This window comes from Gadus chalcogrammus, chromosome 7, assembly GCF_026213295.1.
Source record: "Gadus chalcogrammus isolate NIFS_2021 chromosome 7, NIFS_Gcha_1.0, whole genome shotgun sequence".
Taxonomy (NCBI): Eukaryota; Metazoa; Chordata; class Actinopteri; order Gadiformes; family Gadidae; genus Gadus; species Gadus chalcogrammus.
Window position 1 is genome coordinate 2,775,864 of NC_079418.1, and position 21,480 is coordinate 2,797,343.

General features: G+C 43.5%; 1 protein-coding gene across 1 annotated transcript; it reads left to right on the plus strand.

The window, feature by feature from the left end:
- Positions 1 to 6,480: 6,480 nt before the first annotated feature.
- On the plus strand, positions 6,481 to 16,713 carry LOC130386387 (long-chain specific acyl-CoA dehydrogenase, mitochondrial-like). Its single transcript, XM_056595279.1, has 11 exons — positions 6,481 to 6,655; positions 8,876 to 9,058; positions 9,659 to 9,796; positions 11,690 to 11,854; positions 12,027 to 12,093; positions 12,690 to 12,854; positions 13,403 to 13,504; positions 13,963 to 14,076; positions 14,444 to 14,571; positions 14,749 to 14,835; positions 15,232 to 16,713. The coding sequence occupies exons 1-11, from the start codon at positions 6,576 to 6,578 to the stop codon at positions 15,323 to 15,325; spliced, it is 1,323 nt and encodes a 440-aa protein (XP_056451254.1). The 5' UTR covers positions 6,481 to 6,575; the 3' UTR covers positions 15,326 to 16,713.
- Positions 16,714 to 21,480: the final 4,767 nt, after the last annotated feature.

The window sequence follows — 21,480 nt, forward strand, 5'->3', positions numbered from 1 at the left end:
TCCTCCATCTATGTAAATCTCATTTAACGCCAGAGAACTTGGGGAGAGCTATTGGCTTTAACCTGATTGTGGGCATGGTAGGATTTAGGGGGGCAGTCCACGTCTGTCTTTTATCCTCTTCTTTCAGCTTTACCTGTATGAATTCAGCCTTCATAGACACAAGCACAGGAACTGTGAGGTCTAGCTCTCTAAGTCGGTCTTGGATGACTCTTTTCTGATCTGATGGAATCCATCGCTTCCAGCGATCATGCAATCCTTTTGCCGTCTTTGTGAGGTCTTGCAAGTGGTTGAGCATGAAATCATAGGCCTCTTGTTTCGTACTTCGGTATACTGCAGCAGTGCGCTTGCACTCTGACTCTGCGACTTCCAGTGACGTGAAAACCTCATTGGCGCCAGAGTTGGACCACAGCACGTTTTGGACAAGATGTTTGATTTCCTTCAATTTAGATGCATTTTCAATGGCAGTGTTTGACAGGTCGGCCTTTTGCTGTTCTGTTAACACTGCTTCTTCTTCAGCGCCCAGCTCCGCCTCTTTGTCAGCAATGAGCTTGGCTTCCAAGTCATCATTTACCTCTAAGACTTTTTCAGCAGCTTTAGAGAGTGCATTAAACCCATTTTCAAGCTCCTGCTCAGAGAGATCCTCGTAGGTCCTCTGCAAGCTGTTGGCCAGACGAGAAAATGCTCTCTTCGCCACTGTTCTCTCCATTTTCAGCTCCTCCGCCATCTTTTCCCTGTTGCAGGTGACGCGTAGGTGACAAGATAAGAGTTTGTTTGTTATTTGGATTTTAATCCGTCTTTGATTTTCCTTGGTTCCAGTTCCTGGACTCCTCGGTTTTTTACTGCCAAGTTTTTGCTGTTTTGTACTTTTTCCCCAACTTGAAAGAGGAACTGACATCTATTGGAGGTTTTGGGAAAACTGGATTCTACTCAAAATGTAATGACTTGAGTCCCAGGCAGTAGCTACGTTTTCACTTTTCTTTCATTTTTATTTTCAGTTAAACAGTAGCTCGCTATTTTCTTGCCATTAACCTTTAGGTAAAAAACCTTTAAAGATAAACAGAAACATAGAAAACACACATGAATATCAGCAATCCACACAACAATAAACCGACACCAACATGTGCAAAATAATTGACTTTCTCAGATATAAATTCTTGTACAAAATATACTGGAATTTTAAACTTAAAAAGTACACAAACAACGCAGAATTTAAATTTTTCAATTGTGGAACATTCAATGATAAAGTATTAAATGCATAAACCATCACTTATACAAAAACGGCTACTGCAGCCTCACCATCACCTTATTTCTAACAAGTGACAACTTAGTTTACAGTTCACGGTATAGGCAGACAACATTAGCATCCCCACTTGCAACGAATGCTGCGGTTAGAAGCTATTAATAGCACAAACAACGTTACCGGAGCAGCGGCAGACTTTGATGGAAAAGATCGTAAGTAGGCTACATTCTCTTACCGGCTGCCTCTCCAGATTTCAAAGATGTTCAGTATGTACAATACAAGAGTTTTTATTACACGCGTTTGCTGTGGTTTTCTAACAGCTCTCTTGTTCTCTCTCGTGCCTCCTTGAAGCTCAGTTAAAACACCTGCTGCTCGTGTCTGCGTCGCGTGTATGACGTAGCTTATTTTTGCGTCAACCATTAGTTGAGCTGGTGAGTCCTTCCGCTCCCGATTTAAAATTAAATCACTATTTTTTGTCCGTTAATTTCTTCTTTTTTTCAGTGTATTTTCTTAAACCCCAAAGTAAAGTTAAAACCACAGTTTGACTCGACAGGTATCAACCACCATAGTTATGATAGAAAACGTTAAATTCAAATCATTTTCTGGGGAGACCTGAAAGAGTTTCATAATAACAAACAAACTACGTCAACGTCATATACAATCACTGAACGACTTATGAAAATAAAATACTACACATTTCTCGCTAGACATTTTTATTGCATTTTCCACTATGACGTGGCTATTTCAGCCATGTTCTTTGTTTTGTGTTGCGTCACTTTACGTGGATGCAGCGGTCCGGGCTCTGGGGCGCTGGTGATGCTGGTACAAGTGGTTGCCAAGTCAAGGAAAATAAATATGAAAATAAACTATTTGTCAAAGCAACAATCAACACAAAGGTTCTCCTACTATCAGAAGTCTCTCTCGCAAGTAACACGTTGACGCAACGCAAGGGGGTTACGACGTAGGCTGGGTCGTGGACCTTTATGGTTCTGCATTGGGTTTAGGCCTACGCTTTGCATGTCGGTGGTACAGAGAGAACCAATAATTGGTCTTTCTCTGTGCATGCTATTACTTTCCATTGGTCTACTAGACGTTTTGATTATGGAATGGATTCTACAAACTTGGAAAGCAGATTGCGACTCTCAATTTGCAACAAAAGCAGAAGATAGGCTGCTATACGCGTGTTCCCGACAGTGCTGACTGGCACATACCTGGACGACGCCGTCTTCCATGATCTCTTGTAGAAATGTTCATTTTTGTAATTTCCCACAGAGGGAGATTTATTATTGTTAGTACTTACAAAGGGATTTTTTATTATTATTTGTTTACTACTTCAATTTCTAATGCAAAAAGTAAACCATCAAAATGTTTTAGTCGGCTACCAAAACAGGGAAATCATTTTTTACCGTTTGTTTCCAAAAAATCACATTGTCAGTAATGAAATAAAAAAATCTCTTCTAAATACTCGTAAAACAAAAACACTGATTTGTAAGGGTAATAAATGGTGTGTATCAATCCATAGCCCTGTTTTTCGAGGTCAAGATTGATTGATTGTGTGTCAGCAGTAGGCTAGACTTTGGGCTCCTGAGACGACAGCTCCGTGTCGATGTGAGAGCCCGCCGCCCCGCAGTGAGTCATGGAAGTGAACAGTAATGTGTGGAACGATGTTAATCCACCAACATGTAACATAATCATTAGTTTAAATGCCTCGGTCCAAACAATACAGCGTCTTTTTATGACAAGAAGTTGAAGTTTGATGAACTTCATTGACCTCAGAACGAGGAAAAGTAAGAACAGTGAAAGGCAAGGCAAGGCAACTTTATTTATATAGCACTTTTCATACACAAGGCAGACTCAAAGTGCTTCACATATAAACATTGTTATGCATTAAAATAAAATAATAGATAAGTAAAAGAAAACATATGCAAAGAAATGAGTAAAATAGAAAGTTAAAAAGGCTTTTTAGTAAGTAAAATTGAAAGTGCAATGTATTTAAGAAAGTGATAAAATTAGTTATTATTATTATTAAGTTATTTAAGATCAGATCAACAGTCTCTATGGAACCCAAGTCGGGACTACAACCCGACCTAAAGGACAATATTCTAGGACTCTAACCCAGCTTCTAGGACTCTAGCCCAGCAACCTTTCTCTCTGGTATCAGATCATGTATTTTTCTGGTAAAAATAGAAAATAAAGGGAAAGTTAAAAAGGCATTTTAGTAAAATAAAGGTAAAGTATTTAAGATTTAGCAGAAAGCTAAAGCAAACATAAAAGTCTTCAATCTTGTTTTGAAGGTAATCAGAGTTGGGGCAAGTCTTAAATCCTCAGGGAGTTTATTCCAGCTATTTGTTGCATAGTAACTAAATCCTGCTTTCCCATGTTTCGTGTTTACTCTGGGGATAATTAACAGATTGGTCTCAGAAGATCTTAGTGTTCTAGAAGGCTTATGCAGTGGAAGCATATCAGTTAAATATTTTGGGCCTAAACCATGTAGGGATTTATAGGTTAGCAACATGATTTTAAAATCAATTCTCTGACCTACAGGAAGCCAATGTAACGATTTAAGAATTGGTGTAATGTGTTCAAATTGTTTTGGTCTTTGTTAAAACTCTAGCAGCAGCATTCTGAACAAGCTGAAGCTTCCTTAGAGTTTGTTTTGGGAGACCTGTAAGGAGACCATTGCAGTAATCAAGCTTACTAGTGATAAAGGCATGTACAAGTTTTTGTAAGTCTTCTGTGGACATGAGCCCTCTAAGTCTTGCTACATTTTTAAGGTGATAATATGCAGATTTTGTAACTGATTTGATGTGACTTTCGAAATGTAAATCAGAATCCATGATAACCCCTAGGTTTCTGGCTTTGATTGAGGTTTTCAGGGACAGAGAGTGAAGGTGTTGGGTTACTTTAAGCCTTTCCGTTTTAGCACCAAATACAATTATCTCTGTTTTATCCTCATTTAGCTGAAGGAAATTTCGGCACATCCAGTCTTTCACTTGCTCAATGCACTGGCACAGCAGATCTATGGGCCGATAGTCATTTGGTGATAGCGATACATAGATTTGCGTGTCATCAGCATAGCAATGATGGTCAATATTGTTATTATGCATGATTTGCCCTAGTGGGAGCATGTAGATGTTGAATAAAGAGGGTCCTAAGATCGAACCTTGTGGGACTCCACATGTCACATTGGTTGATTCTGATACAAAGTCGCCAATGGAAACAAAGTAGTTCCTATTTTGTAGATAGGACCTGAACCAATTTAAGACAGTGCCTGAAAGCCCCACCCAGTTTTCTAACCTTTCCAGAAGTAATGTATGGTCTACAGTGTCGAATGCAGCACTGAGGTCAAGTAGCATTAGTATTGAGGTTTTGCCAGAGTCTGTGTTAAGACGGATGTCGTTTACAACTTTAATAAGGGCGGTCTCAGTGCTGTGCAGGGGTCGAAATCCTGATTGGAAGGTGTCATAGCAACCAGTTGATGCCAGGAAGTGATTTAGTTGCTGGAGGACAACTTTCTCAATGATTTTACTTATGAAGGGTAGATTTGATATTGGTCTGTAGTTGTTAATAATAGAGGCATCTAGGATCCGCTTTTTTAAAAGGGGTTTAATCAAGGATCAGTCACAGAGAGATCAGAAACATTGAGGCCCTTTGTGATAACCAGGTCTAGAGTGTGGCCCTTACAATGAGTAGTCTCTTTCACATGTTGGGACAGTTCAAATGTGTCCAAAATGGTAAAAAGTTTTTTTGCACACTTGTCATTCAAATCATCAGTATGAAAATTGAAGTCACCAGTTATAACTAGACAATCAAAGTCTGTGGAGATGCTAGACAATAATTCTGTGAATTCATCGAAAAAATGTGCAGAGTATGTGGGTGGCCTGTAAATAATTAATAGGAGAACTCTGGGGGAGCATTTCAATACAGCACAAAGGTATTCGAATGATGGAAAATCACCAAATAACATCTGTTTCCCCTGAAAATCATTTTTAAATATAACAGCAACCCCTCCACCTCTTTTTCCAGATCTACATGCATCAAAAAAGTTAGAGTTGGGAGGAGCTGTCTCTATCAGAACGGTTGCACTGTTATTTTGTTCCAGCCATGTTTCAGTTAAAAACATAAAATCCAGTTTAGAGGTGGTAATAAAATCATTAACTAAAAATGATTTGTTATTAAGAGACCTAACATTAAGTAGACCCATCCTGATGGTGTTGTTGATAGGCTTTAAGGTTGTTTTTGGTTTGGAGGAAATATGTATGAGATTTGTGAGGTTAGCAGTGTGTCTAAGTTTCCCTTTGTTTACTCTCTTAGTGGTTACAGCAGGAATGCAAAAGTTGCCATGTTTTGACATAGGCAACCTTGGGTTCAGCAGATTATGCGAAACGTCCTTTATACTTTGTCTACGGCTGAACCCTTTTTTGTCTCAGTAATACTCAGGACTACTATCAGTACAAACACATTTCTTTAAACCCCATTAGGATTTAAGGGACACTGTGTAATATTTTAAGTAATTTATTACCTCAAATCAACGTATTCATTCATAAATAAGTCCTCATTGGTGTAAAATTATCTCTGCCAAAAATCTCACTTATCCTCCTGAGGGAAGAATAATTAATATGTAGTTACATAGGACAGGTAAGCGTCATGGAGGCTTCCATGTTCTTCCGGTCTATTAACTGCCGAGAGGGACAAAAAGCACTACGTGGTACAGGAAATGCAAACGCATTTTCACTCTGAGCCAGCGTGAATGATGACTGAGATAATTCACTATCTTGCTCGAGGAGTAATTACTCATACATCATTAGCTTACATTAATGATTCAATGCAGTTTGAAATTTGTTTGAAATAACGAACCTCATCATCACTCGAATGACTCGATGAGGTAGTATTGGATGTCCTGACACAGCTTCTTGGCACATACTGCCCACCGTAGTTTTTGAACGAGCGAGCACTATTAGTTTGAATGCAATATACAATTGTACCACTAGATGGGAGTAATTTTACACAGTGTCCCTTTAAATGATCACATAATGGCACAATTATGTATCATTTTTATAAACCCTTGATTTCATCAATGCTCAACTAATACTATTAGTTGTGTATCTATGCTAAGTATTATTTAGAATTTTGTATTTATTCACTTTTTAAACAATTGTATTCCACTCTAAAGTTTGATCCTGGCTTTTTTAGTCCGTCTCACGTCACGGCTGCAGCGAGTGGACGTGGTCTCTGCTCCCTCTCTTTTATTCGCTGCAACAAGTTCACCAGTAGTCTGCGTATCCGCGTCGGTCTATTGGGTTTGCTCTCCGTCCGTCAATCCTCCTCCAGCGACATGTTCCTGCAGCGGGCCGCCCGGCGCTATTTGTCCGACGGGAGGTCTTCCCTCTCGGCGCTGTCCACCCTCACGTCAAGGTCGGTCCGGAGACGCTTCTAAAAGGCTCTTCTTTAAAAGACGCACGTTTTGAAGTCAATTGCACACACACACACACACACACACACACACACACACACACACACACACACACACACACACACACACACACACACACACACACACACACACACACACACACAGCACGTCATCCGAGTGTATCCTGACGTTGTGATCGTATGGGGGTCTTCTGTTGTCTACTATTAATTTAAAGGGGACCTATTATGCTTTTCGACTTTTATGACCTATAAACGTTGTTATAATGATTTGTTGTTGGATCCTTGTTGTTGTTTGTTGTTGTTGGACCTTGCCTTCTCTGTCAACGCTCCGTTTCGTCCTTCTCCGCCCCCTCGCCCCCCTCCTGCCAACCCAACTCTGTTGTGATTGGTTACCTTCCTTGAAGCGCGTGCAAGGGCAGATTTGACCAGGCATATGGGGGCGCGGCAGGAGTGCCTCTATGTAGATGATTTGTAGAGGAAATGTGAATCGCAAACGTTGTCCCGAGTGTTTTGCGCTCTGCACAGCCACCCCAGACTGTCAGCAGGGAATACGTCGAAATGCATGTACGTCATTATTTGACACTTTAGTATGGTTAAACACAGAGGTGGGTAGGAACGCCCTACATTTACTCCGTTACAAATACTTGAGTAACTTTTTGGATAAATTGTAATTTTAGGAGTAGTTTTATTGCAACATACTTTTACTTTTACTTGAGTAAATATTTGAAGAAAGAACGGTACTTTTACGCCGTTCCATTTGGCTACGTGACGGTCGTTACTTTGTTTGTTTAAATCTTTTCTTTTATTACATGCGAGATCTATTTTTATCACGTGAATATTCCTTAGCCCAAGTTAAGGAGTTCAAATACCTCGGGGTCTTGTTCGCGAGTGAGGGTACTATGGAGCGTGAGATTGGCCGGAGAATCGGAGCAGCGGGGGCGGTATTGCATTCGCTTTACCGCACCGTTGTTACGAAAAGAGAGCTGAGTCGCAAGGCAAAGCTCTCGATCTACCGGTCGATCTTCGTTCCTATCCTCACCTATGGTCATGACTCGGGTTGGGTGATGACCGAAAGGACGAGATCGCGGGTACAAGCGGCCGAGAGGCAATTGAATAACGCCTGCACACACACAGGCCCGCACGCACACGCAGAGTGGTAATCGGGAGAGTTGGGAGAATCCCCTGTGGCCCGTTAACCAGAGCTATAGCTATAGCTATAGCTCTGCCGTTAACGTTTCGGGGGGCGCCGGTTCAACGTCTCAACCAATTCGCTTTTGTCTAGAGGGGAGTAACTGAGCGCCCCCTCCCGAAGTGGCACAGCCCAGGTCGGCCTTGAACTGCGATTGGTCAGAAAGACGTAACAGCTAATGACAACATTGAACTCTCATGCAGGCTCGAACAGAGTCACACACACACACACACACACACACACACACACACACACACACACCACACACACACACACACACACACACACACACACACACACACACTTTATTTTTAAAACTCTTATTTATTTTATTTAAAAGGATGTTATTTACATTATCTTTATTTGAACATTGCTGTTTTATATTTTGTTGGTGTCTATTTTGTACCGTTTGTGTTGTTCTGTTTATTTAGAAAATAAATCGGAGAAACTCAGTACTTGTACTCTTGAGTACTTGAGTAGTCTTTTCACTGCATACTTTTTTACTCTTACTTGAGTAATTATTTTTACGAGTACTTTTACTTCTACTTGAGTAATTATAATCTTAAAGTAACAGTACTTTTACTTGAGTACATTTTTTAGGTACTCTGCCCACCACTGGTTAAACATGACTATCAATCACTATAACAACGTTTATAGGTCATAAAAGTAGAAAAAGCATGATAGGTCCCCTTTAAGGTCCGAGGAGGGGAGGTTCACCTTTACCACTAACCTTGTTTTCCAAGGGACGCATCAGTGCTCTGGTCGCTCTTTGCCCCCTGGAGCGATGATACTCTAATCATTCACCTGTAGATCGTAGAACATGCTTGCGTTTCATATTGCACGTTTTTACCGCGGAACAACGGAACGACCCTTCAGGGTCGATGTTGTTGACTGTGAGCGTTGCCAGATTGGGCCAGATTTCCCGCCCAATCTGGCACCCCTCGCTGCAGTGTGTTGACATTTGTTTTGAAGACCTCGCCGTGACGTCATTTGTGCTCTCCCCGGTCCGTCAGACGGTGTGAGCACGGCCACGCGCACTCCTCCGGTGAGCCGGCGGCGCCCTTCCGGCCCGAGACGTCGAGCGCCAAGACACTGATGGACGTCGGGACGCGACGCATCTTCAGCGAGGACCACGACCTCTTCAGGGAGAGCGCACGCCGCTTCTTCCAGGAGGAGGTGGTACCTCACCACAGCGAGTATGTACTGTCTAGCCCAGGGGTCACCAACCATTTTGAACCTGAGAGCTACTTCATGGGTACTGAGTCATACGAAGGGCACCCAGTTTGATATACTCTTCTGAAATAAGAAATTTGCTCAGTTTGCCTTTAGTTATATATAAGGATTAATGATACTCATCTTTGTGAAGACACTGATCATGTTAATGATTTCTCGCAATAATTATCAACGCTGACTTAAGAAAGGTGGGAAAGAGTTGTTCAAGAAGGAGTTGTGCTATTTTTAGAACAGGCCTGCGGGCGCCCTTGTCTAACCCCTACCTGATCCTTAATGACCTCTCTGTACTGTCTAACCCCTACCTGATCCTTAACGACCTGTCTCTGTACTGTCTAACCCCTACCTGCTCCTTAATGACCTCTCCGTACTGTCTAACCCCTACCTGCTCCTTAATGACCTCTCTGTACTGTCTAACCCCTACCTGTTCCTTAATGACCTCTCTGTACTGTCTATCCCCTACCTGTCTCTGTACTGTCTATCCCCTACCTGGCTGTGGACTGTCTAACCCCTACCTGTCTGTGGACTGTCTAACCCCTACCTGGCTGTGGACTGTCTAACCCCAGATGGGAGAAGGCGGGCCAGGTGAGTAGGGAGCTGTGGGAGAAGGCCGGGGAGCAAGGGCTTCTGGGAGTTATGACGCCGGAGGAGCAGGGGGGGATCGGAGGAGACCTCCTCTCTGCGGCCGTCGTCTGGGAGGAGCAGTGAGTAGTATACTATACTACACTACACTATAACAATACTACAGTACTACTATACTATAGACCTCCTCTCTGCGGCCGTCGTCTGGGAGAAGCAGTGAGTCGCACTATACTAGTACTACTACAGTATACTATGCTACACTACACTATCACAGTACTGCAGTACTACTAATATTATACTATCACAGTACTATAGTACTGCTTATACTATACTATATCATACTATTACAGTACCACTCTACTACTAATACTATTTCAAACTACACTTTACTACACTATACAACCCTGTTGTGTCCACGGTGTGTTACAGGATGTACTGTAACTACAATACTACCTGGGGCCGTATTCACAAAGGATCTTAGGGCTAAAAGTAGGTCCTAACTGGCGAATTTAGGAGTTACTCCTAAAAATAATGGGCGTGTCACTCTTAAATTTAGGACTCCTAACTTTTTTCACTAAGAGCAATTCACAAAGTATTTTAGGACTAAAAGTAGCACCTAAGTCTAGGAGAGCTTAAAAGTCCTCAATGGGACTCCTAACTCAGTAAGACCTATTCACAAAGAATCTTAAAATGCCTGCGAGACGAAATGTTAGGGTATTCAACTTATAGTGGAGTTAATGCGCGATGCAATAACATCCCCGACTAACAGGAATAATCCGATTAGTCCCGAAATAAAATGTTATAAAAATTATAAATTATAAAAATATATATATAACTTATAAAAAATAAAAATAATTGCGCCATCAAAAGACGGGGACGTGTTCGTCAATAGGAAGAAAGTGCATTCCATCAACACGCAGGTTGTTTTTGATGCAAATTTTAACATAGCCTACTGGATGTTGTTGCAAAGTGGCCTGGATCTTCAGCTACCCATGATTCGCGCATTTTAATGGTGAGCGGTCTGAGGCAGCTTTTTTAGATGTACCAGTTGGGTGTCACTTGCTGGGTGACAGTGACTATCCATGCAAGACGTGGCTCTAGACACCCTACCTCAATCCACAACCGGGAGCACAGTTAAAGTGTAACATGTAAGTGATTACGCAGATTACACTTAGTCCTATGCGTAAAACACATCGTATTGGCTCTTTGCTAGAGCACACAAACATACACGAAATGTTGTGGAGAGAGGAATTGGGCAGATGAAACGTCGGTTTCATGTCCTCCACGGCGAAATACGCCTCACCCCAGAGAGGGCAAGCACAGTAATCACTGTATGTGCCATTCTACACAACCTCTGCAAGCGGAGGAACATTCCACAGCCAGACGATGATGATGATGATGATGATGGCGATCAACATTACAAGGAATTTGGCCGTGTGGAACCGAGTGGACAGGCATTTAGGGATCACTTTGAAAACACATTTTAGGTAAACACTTTGGCACAAATCAGTCAACACTTGGGTAGTTTGTAACATTTATTTTCTTTTAGATTTTACGTATTTTTATTGTTTGCTTTCTCTCTCTCTTGAACGTGCAGGCTACAACGTCATTATCGTGGTCTGCACAAAATTGTCATCATGCGTGTATTCTGCTAACTGCACTATAACTACTTAATAGGAATTCATTTCTAGCCTAGGCTATTTCCTTGTTTTTCGGTGATTCAGTGGGCTCGTCTGAACAACCAATCACCAAACTGACCGCTTCTAAACTCGTGCACGAGAATTGACGTAATCCATAGCAACGGCGCGTCACTCTTAGTTCACTCTTTGTGATTTATCCTTAGTAAGAGTAGGTCTCAGCGGCTTTGTCAATAACTTTTAAGAAAAAACTCCTACGTAAAATGTTTTAGCGCGAGTTAGGAGCACTCCTAGCGGTAAGATAAAATTCTTTGTGAATACGGCCCCTGGTGTGTTACAGGATGTACTGTAACTACTATACTACCTGGTGTGTCACAGGATGTACTGTAACTGCACCGGCCCTGGGTTCGTTCTGCACTCGGACATCGTCATGCCCTACATCAGTAACTACGGCAACGCAGAGCAGGTGGAGCGCTTCATCCCCCCCATGGCCGCCGGCAAGTGCATCAGCGCCATCGCCATGACGGAGCCCGGGGCAGGCAGGTGAGGCCCCGCCCCATCCTCCCGTAACCCCGGTAACGCCCGGTAACCTAGGACGGAACACCCTTCTGTCGGTACAGCTTGGCGCACCTTCCCACTTAGCTTTCTAACGCAGTCCGTGTTTAAGTACGAGTAAGCCATGTTTTTCTTTCTTCCTTTCCTTTCCGTCTGCCAGCGATCTCCAGGGAGTTCGGACGCATGCCAAGAGGGACGGCTCCGACTGGATCCTGAACGGGAACAAGGTATGGTCGGGTGGTTACCCGGGAAACGGCTACGCTTCAAGCTGAAGCTTCCGGAAAAAAACAACATCATTTTGACACCTGTAGCCTACACGTGCTGGGAGTTAAAAACGATTATCTCAAAGCAGCAATAAGATAATAATTACAGGCTATCATTAGCCAGCATCTTCAAACATCTTATGATGGCTAATGCTAGCTTTGAAAATGCTTGCTAACACACTTGCTATCCCCAAGCTTGTAACGGTAGTTTTGGATATGCTTGCTAACACTAGTTTTAAGCATGCCTGCTAACACTTGCTCTGAATATGCTTGTTAACACTAGCTTTGAATGTGCTTTCTAACACTAGCTCTGAATATGTTAGCTTTAACTATGCTTGCTAACACTATCTTTAAAAAAGTCGAACACTCTCTTTCAATATGCTTGCTAACACTAGCTTTGAATATGCTAGCTTTAAGCACGCTTTACTAACAATAGCTTGAAACGTGTTCGCTACTGTACACGTGTACAGGAATGTACCAAAGTAGTTCAAATGCCAAGAGAGCTACTCTTGTGTTTTGTACTTCATTCATTGACTAAACAACTCTCTGTTCCCCTGGAGGTGTTCATCAGCAACGGCCGGATGTGCGACCTGGTCGTCGTGGTGACGGTGACGGACCGCGAGGCCAAGACGGCGGCCCACGGCATCAGCCTCTTCCTGGTGGAAGACGGCATGAAGGGTTTCCAGAAGGGGCGCAAGCTGGACAAGATCGGCCTCAAGGCCCAGGTACTCACGCACTACACACACACTACTCACCCACTACTCGTGCACAAAACTCACAGACACACTACACACACTCTGCTCACACACTACACACACACTATACGCTCACTGCTCACAAACATAACTCTCACACACTGCCCACACACTACTCGCACACAAAACTCTCACACACTACACACACACACTACTCACACACTACCCACACACTGCTCACACACTACTCACACACTCCTTCTGAAGGCCCATGTACCCACACACTACACACACACTACACACAGGCCCAGGTAATCAAACTCTCTCTTCTGGCGGGTCCGTAACACGACATTTAAGACTGTGGTTCTCAAATGGGGGTATGTTTACCCCTGGGGGAATCGTGGAGTACTGCAGAGGGGGAAGGGGGAAAAAAGAAGCAAGTATCAAATCAGAAAGCTCAACAATATGAAATTGATAAAAAGGACGAGTGATTGTAATGTAGAGGGAGGGGAGTGGAGGAGTGAGCTAGATGGTGACCGGGGGGTTCTTGTGGTCCGGACCCCCCCCCCCCCCCCCAGGACACGGCGGAGCTGTTCTTTGAGGACGTGAGGCTGCCGGCCAGCGCCCTGCTGGGGGAGCTGAACAAGGGCTTCTACTACCTGATGAACGAGTTGCCGCAGGTACGACAGCCCCGCTGGGGGTGTTACTGTCAGTGGGGGAGGCTGTTCTCTGTGAGTCTGTTCTCTGTGAGTCTGTTGTCTGTGAGTCTGTTCTCTGGGAGTCTGTGAGTCTGTTCTCTGTGAGTCTGTTCTCTGTGAGTCTGTTGTGTGTGAGTCTGTTGGGGGGGAGTCTGTTCTCTGTGGTGTGTGAGTCTGTTGTGAGGGAGTCTGTTGTGAGGGAGTCTGTTCTCTGTGAGTCTGTTGGGGGAGTCTGTTCTCTGTGGTGTGTGAGTCTGTTGGGGGAGTCTGTTCTCTGTGCTTCTCTCTGTGAGTCTGTCGTGTCTGTGAGTCTGTCATGTGTGTGAGTCTGTCGTGCGAGTCTGTCGTGTGTAACGTGAGCCTATTCTGTGTGGGTGTCTCTTATCCGTACCGCCGTCGGTGTGTCTGATGCTGGCCCTCCTGCTGTGCTCTGTCTCCAGGAGCGCCTGCTGATCGCAGACATGGCCATCGCCAGCTGTGAGTTCATGTTTGAGGAGACCAGGAACTACGTGATGCAGAGGAAGGCCTTCGGGAAGACCATCGCCCACCTGCAGGTCTGAGGAGGGCCCAACCATGACTCGCTTACGTCAGGAGGGGGGGGTCAGGGGTTTGAATCCCAGCTGCACGGGACTCGTTCTCATTCTGCCTGAGGTTAAGTAGCTATAGCTGTAGCTACCTCAATCTAGTAGAGGTAAAATGTCATTTAACTTTAGTTCCAGCTCCCACTACTAGGGGTCATTTAACTGTAGGTCCAGCTCCCACCACTAGGGGTTGCTGAAGGGAGAAGGCACACAGTGCAGGTTTAACCGGGCGTTGCGCAGCAGGCTGAGGCTGTTGTTGTGTTGTTGTGTTGCGGGACTCAGGCGGTTGTCGTGTTGCTGTGTTGTGTGTCTCAGACGGCTGTTGTGTTGTGCGTCTCAGACGGTGCAGCACAAGCTGGCGGAGATGAAGACAGAGATCTGCGTGGGCCGGGCCTTCCTGGACAGCTGCCTGCAGCTCCACGGCGAGAAGAGGCTGGACTCATCCACCGCCTCCATGGCCAAGTGCTGGTGAAGAACCTCCTCCTCCTCCTTCTCCTCCTCCTCCACCTCCTCCTCCTCCTCCTCCTCCTCACCCTAAACAGGAATAAGGTTAGGGTAATAATTGTGTGTGTGTGTGTGTGTGTGTGTGTGTGTGTGTGTGTGTGTGTGTGTGTGTGTGTGTGTGTGTGTGTGTGTGTTCCGCAGGGCGTCTGACCTCCAGAACAAGGTCGCTACCCAGTGTGTGCAGATGCACGGAGGCTGGGGATACATGATGGAGTACCCCATCGCCAAGTGAGTGGGCAGTCTCTCTCGCTCCCGCGCTCTCTCTCTCTCTCTCTGCAGATGTAACTCTTAAGGGTTTTATATGGTTCCGTGTTCCCGCAACGCAAGGGGGGTTACGGACCCCTTGAGTCCTTGCGGACCCTCCTTGCGTCCGCCGCAAGGGCCGGACGTGCGCCTCCCATGAACCGTAACCTTCCGTCGAGGCGACGCAGCAGCCAGGGCTGTGATTGGTCCGCTCGCTAAAACCCGACGCAGAGCCATAAAGGTTCTCGACTGTGTCGAGGCGTCTGCGTGGTCGTTGCGTTGCGGGAGCTTGGGACCATAAGAAGCCCTTCTGTGTAACTGTGACTAGGTGTAGAGTACCCTGGTATACAAAGCTACTGACCCCCCTGCCCCCCCCCCCAGGGCCTTCGTGGACTCCCGGGTGCAGCCCATCTACGGGGGCACCAACGAGATCATGAAGGAGCTGATCGCCCGCACCATCGTCAGCACCAAGTGAGGAAGACCGAGGGGCTCTTCCTCAGGGTGGAGGGTCCCCAGACTGGGGGGGCCGTTTGCTCTGGGTCCACTTTTAGATGTGTGCACGTGTAAAGGAAAAGGGCTAATCTTTAGTTGAGGGAGCGATGTGGAAAGATAAGGGCTTCTTTTCCAGTCTCCATTTTGCGTTAAAAAAAACCACAAGGTGTTCAGAGGGCGTCCATCTTGTTTGCGATCACCAGCAGGTGTGTGTGTGTGTGTGTGTGTGTGTGTGTGTGTGTGTGTGTGTGTGTGTGTGTGTGTGTGTGTGTGTGTTTCTATGTGTTTCTATAAAAACAAAAGAGAATCAAATCGAAGAGCGAGTGCACCAAGGTCCAATCGGATTTGGCCCCAGGGTCGTTGCCGTTGGTTACCAAGAACTCTAAGCCAGCTGGCCCCGTGAGTGGAGCCAACAGACAGGGGTAACCTTATATGATCTAATATAGAAATTAAACATGATTGCCGGGGTTTAATTCTACCAAGTGTCCTTAGAACACTCATTGCAGTTCAAATCCATTCAGATTCACACAATCATGATGCCAATGAATGAATGATTATGAATCTTTAACCGCCACATTGAGTTCAAATCATTAGCTCAGTCTTTTAATTACGTAGACTGATTTGGGTTTGCGTTTGTTGTTACAACTTTCTAAGCACTTACGACGACAGTTTATCGCCTGACATCAAATGCCCTCACGTCAACGGAGCACTAAAACAAAGAGCCAATTTAATAAATGTTAACAAATCACATTATCTTGTGTGGCCTAACTTTAAAATGTATTGTCTACTGTGAGAACTTGATAATATTGTCCAATAAAAAAACACACTGGTTGTTACACACTTTGTTTTTCTGTCAATTTCACTTTCTGTCGCTTTCCATAAATATATTCCCATGATGGTGAATTGGAATTGTAACATTTTTATACAACAATATTGTGTCTATTTTTAGACGTTAACAGTTTCATACTGCGGGGCTCTGATATCAGTTTATATTTTGATAAGCCTCACATGATGTAAAGCAGATTTTATATTATATTTATAATGCAAGCGGTCTATGGGAAAAGCTGTAGAACATGTTGTGATGACTTCAAACTGATTGATTCCTTGTGTTCTGTGGGGAACAACACAGCAGCAGAACGTGTTCAGTTATTAAAGATATGTGGACACCTGTTTATGATTAGTAATGTCTGCTGCTTCTATTGTTTGAGTCCTTGTGTTTATTGTGTTCATGTAAGGGACTGTTCTTCTATTGTTTAAGTCCTTTAGTTTATTGTGTTCATGTAAGGGACTGTTCTTCTATTGATTGAGTCCTTGTGTTTATTGTGTTCATGTAAGGGACTGTTTTTCTGTTCCTGGTTAATAAAGCATAATGGTGAGAAACAACTCAGTGGATCCACTGAATGTTCTCTTGTGTTCAGCAGAGGATCAGGTTACACTTTAAGGTCGGGGGTTCACTGAATAAAAAGCACAACAGAGGCTTCGTCTGCACAACATTAATAATCAGGATACCAGCAAGTGCATTTCCACCTCAGACTCATACGCCGGATGAGAGACGGAGTATGGAGAGAGTTCTAGAAGCGAGCCGACAGGAAACAGCCCAGCTACTGGCGTCTCTCCAGAGACGAGCCTTGCAGGCTGGTTGATGCACCACCTCCCCGTCTAACAGGACCCTGAGCCTCCATGTTGAAACACACAGAGGTGTGTGTTTGAGGCGCTGAGCTGCAGAGGAGGAACCTCTCCTTCTCTGGGTGCGTGGGAGAGGGCCCATGCAGGCCACCGTACCACAGAGTCAGACCAGGACCTGTTTCATGAAGATCATCAGTCACGCCACGAGGTGACCCTCTGTGTTTGTGAATCTAGGGCGAGGCGATAGAGAAGGACTCATTATCAGGGTATTTAAACCCCTGCCTGCGCTGTCGTCTGTGGCCACTAGGCTAAGATACAATTTGGCAATTCCCAGAATTAGCACAACATCACTTTGTGATGGTTAGCTTGATACCTGTGGCGATATTCTAAATTTAACGTCTCTCACATTAGCAAGTGACTGACCTATCTGGGTGCGTATTGAGACACCTGACGAAATTCGACGTTTCTGTTCGCTTACTGCTACTGTATACAAAGTTATTGAACGCAAAACTAATGACAAAAGGCACAACTCCGGGAGGACTTGGTGTCGCCATCCGTAAATGCATTTTTTGATATGTGAGCACGTGCGTAACGTTGCCCAATTTGAGAAAGGGCAGGGGACATGAAGCTCGTCATACGTTTCCCCAACGTATATGTGCCAATAACTGAAAGTAGAAATTAATGAATGAACATGAATAAACTTAGATTTAAAAAGCAATAATTGCAATATTGGGTGGAGTCGCAAGTCAAGTCTGAAGTCACCGTTTGTGCGACTTAAGTGCGACTCGAGTCCCCATCGCTGCTCTTTTACCCTGTTACTACTTATGTAGTCACATTTGGTTTCAATGCAGATCCCTTTCTGTGAAGAAAATGCTGTCACACTTATGTCAAGCAAGTCTTTATCACTGGATCTGGAAACTAGTTGGGTGTTGCAAGGGAAAAATATGGTAAATTGATTTTGTCTTCTTTTAAGAGTAGATTGACTACATTTAAGATTTTCTGACTAGTTGAGTAATGGAAGAAATATATCTGAGATACTTTTTAAGATTAATCAACCAAATCGGAACTGGTAAATATATATGAATCTTAAAAGGAGATGAATAACTTGAAATCAGAGAAATTTGCAGTGCACAATCAACACACAATAAACACATTCAACACAACACAGTCAACACTTCCTGTTGTTCTACACGTTGTTGTCTTTATTCAACTCAACAAAACACAAAGTCAGGAGAAAGATGAGCAGAGGAGTGAGGAGCAGAGTTGTGAGGAACCTCTGTTTGTGGCTGTGTGTGTGTGGGTGTAAAGGAGGACAAAGTTGGTGGCAGGGGTGGGGTACAATATGTGCGGTCAGTTGAGCCGAGAGAGAGAGGGAGAGAGAGAGAGAGAGAGAGAATTCCCCAATTCCCCCCCTTCCTATAGACTTGAGCCCCAACCCTAGATTTTGCACGTCCCGTGAAGGCTTAATCCACACCCTACGGTAAATACGGATATGGACCGTTTCGTCCGGTCCCGGAGGTGTTTCATCCGTCAATGGGTCCGTCGCCTCTGAGCTTATGAATCCGAAGTGCTCCGGGAGAAACGGAGCAATACCACCGGAAATCGAGGCGGCAGTATAGAGTCAGAAGTCAGACCATTCGCGAAAATAGATAGAGTAGGCAAGGCAAGGCAACTTTATTTATATAGCACTTTTCATACACAAGGCAGACTCAAAGTGCTTCACATATAAACATTGTCATACAATAAAATAAAATAATAGATAAGTAAAAGAAAAACATATGCAAAGAAATGGGTAGAATAGAAAAAGGCATTTTAGTATTAAAATAGAAAATAAAGGCAAAGTTAAAAAAGCTTTTTAGAAAGTGCAATGTATTTAAGATTTTAGCAGAAAGCTATAGCAAACATAAAAGTCTTCAGTCTTGTTTTAAAGGTGCTCAGAGTTGGGGCAAGTCTTAAATCCTCTGGGAGTTTATTCCAGCTATTTGTTGCATAGTAACTAAATCCTGCTTTCCCATGTTTTGTGTTTACTCTGGGGATAATTAACAGATTGGTCTCAGAGGATCTTAGTGGTCTAGAAGGCTGATGTAGTGGAAGCATATCAGTTAAGTATTTTGGGCCTAAACCATGTAGGGATTTATAGGTTAGCAACATGATTTTAAAATCAATTCTCTGACCTACAGGAAGCCAATGTAACGATTTCAGAATTGGTGTAATATGATCAAATTTTTTGGTCTTTGTTAGAACTCTAGCAGCAGCATTCTGAACAAGCTGAAGCTTCCTCAGAGTTTGTTTTGGGAGACCTGTGAGGAGACCATTGCAGTAATCAAGCTTACTAGTGATAAAGGCATGTACAAGTTTTTGTAAGTCTTCGGTGGACATGAGCCCTCTAAGTCTTGCTATATTTTTAAGGTGATAATATGCCGATTTTGTAACTGATTTGATGTGACTGTCAAAATGTAAATCTGAATCCATGATAACCCCTAGATTTCTGGCTTTGATTGAGGTTTTCAGGGACAGAGAGTGAAGGTGTTGGGTTACTTTAAGCCTTTCCGTTTTAGAACCAAATACAATTATCTCTGTTTTGTCCTCATTTAGTTGAAGGAAATTTCGGCACATCCATTCCTTCACTTGCTCAATGCACTGGCACAGCAGATCTATGGGCCGATAGTCATTTGGTGATAGCGATACATAGATTTGCGTGTCATCAGCATAGCAATGATGGTCAATATTGTTATTTTGCATGATTTGCCCTAGTGGGAGCATGTAGATGTTGAATAAAGAGGGTCCTAAGATCGAACCTTGTGGGACTCCACATGTCACATTGGTTGATTCTGATACAAAGTCGCCAATGGAAACAAAGTAGTTCCTATTTTGTAGGTAGGACCTGAACCAATTTAAGACAGTGCCTGAAAGCCCCACCCAGTTTTCTAACCTTTCCAGAAGTAATGTATGGTCTACAGTGTCGAATGCAGCACTGAGGTCAAGTAGCATTAGTATTGAGGTTTTGCCAGAGTCTGTGTTAAGACGGATGTCGTTTACAACTTTAATAAGGGCGGTCTCAGTGCTGTGCAGGGGTCGAAATCCTGATTGGAAGGTGTCATAGCAACCAGTTGATGCCAGGAAGTGATTTAGTTGCTGGAGGACAACTTTCTCAATGATTTTACTTATGAAGGGTAGATTTGATATTGGTCTGTAGTTGTTAATAATAGAGGCATCTAGGATCCGCTTTTTTAAAAGGGGTTTAATAACTGCAGTTTTCAAAGCTTTTGGGAACTTGCCTGACTGGAGAGAGTTGTTAACTATCTGCAATATGTCTACTGCTAGGCAGTCGAAAACATTCTTAAAGAGGCTGGTAGGTATAGTATCAAGGCAACAGGTGGATGGCTTTAGTTGTGTCACAGTTTCCACAAGATTTTGAGAGTCTATAACATTAAAGCATGCCATCCTTGCCACGTAATTTTTGCCTGAACAGGGTGGTAGTCCAACATTTTTGTTTGACGTGGAGATATTGATGGCTCGTCTGATACCTTCAATTTTATCAATATAAAAAGCTGCAAACTCATTGCATTTCTGCGTGGAATGGAGATCAGGTGGAATTTCTGTTGGGGGGTTGGTCAGTCTGTCAACAGTTGCAAATAGGGTTTTTGCATTATTAGTGTTGGTTTTAATGATATTGGAGAAAAATGTTTCTCTAGCATTTTTTAAGTCTAAATTGTAGGCACGGAGGCTCTCTTTATAGATATCATGGTGAATATGAAGTTTTGTTTTACGCCAGATGCGTTCAACCTTCCTGCATTCCTTTTTCTGTGCTGTTACAGAAGCAGCTTTTCTCCAGGGTGCCTTTTGCTTTCCAGAAATCGTTTTAACCTTATAAGGTGCAATGACATCTATGACTTTCAACATTTTCAAATTAAAGTTTTCTACAAGATCATCAGCAGAACATGGGTTTAGAGGTGGTAGCAAGGAGATGGCCTTTTTAAAAAGTACATTAGAATCTTCATTGATATACCGTTTTTTGACAGTGTTTGATTTTGTCTGTATGTCGGGAATAAAAGATATGTTAAAGAAAACACAAAAGTGGTCAGACAAGGAAGGATCAGTCACAGAGAGATCAGAAACATTGAGGCCCTTTGTGATAACCAGGTCTAGAGTGTGCCCCTTACGATGAGTAGCCTCTTTCACATGTTGAGACAGTTCAAATGTGTCCAAAATGGTAAAAAGTTTTTTTGCACACTTGTCATTCAAATCATCAGTATGAAAATTGAAGTCACCAGTTATAACTAGACAGTCAAATTCTGTGGAGATGCTAAACAATAATTCTGTGAATTCATCGAAAAAATTTGCAGAATATGTGGGTGGCCTGTAAATAATTAATAGGAGAACTCTGGGGGAGCATTTCAATACAGCACTAAGGTATTCGAACGATGGAAAATCACCAAATAACATCTGTTTCCCCTGAAATACATTTTTAAATATAGCAGCAACCCCTCCACCTCTTTTTCCAGATCTACA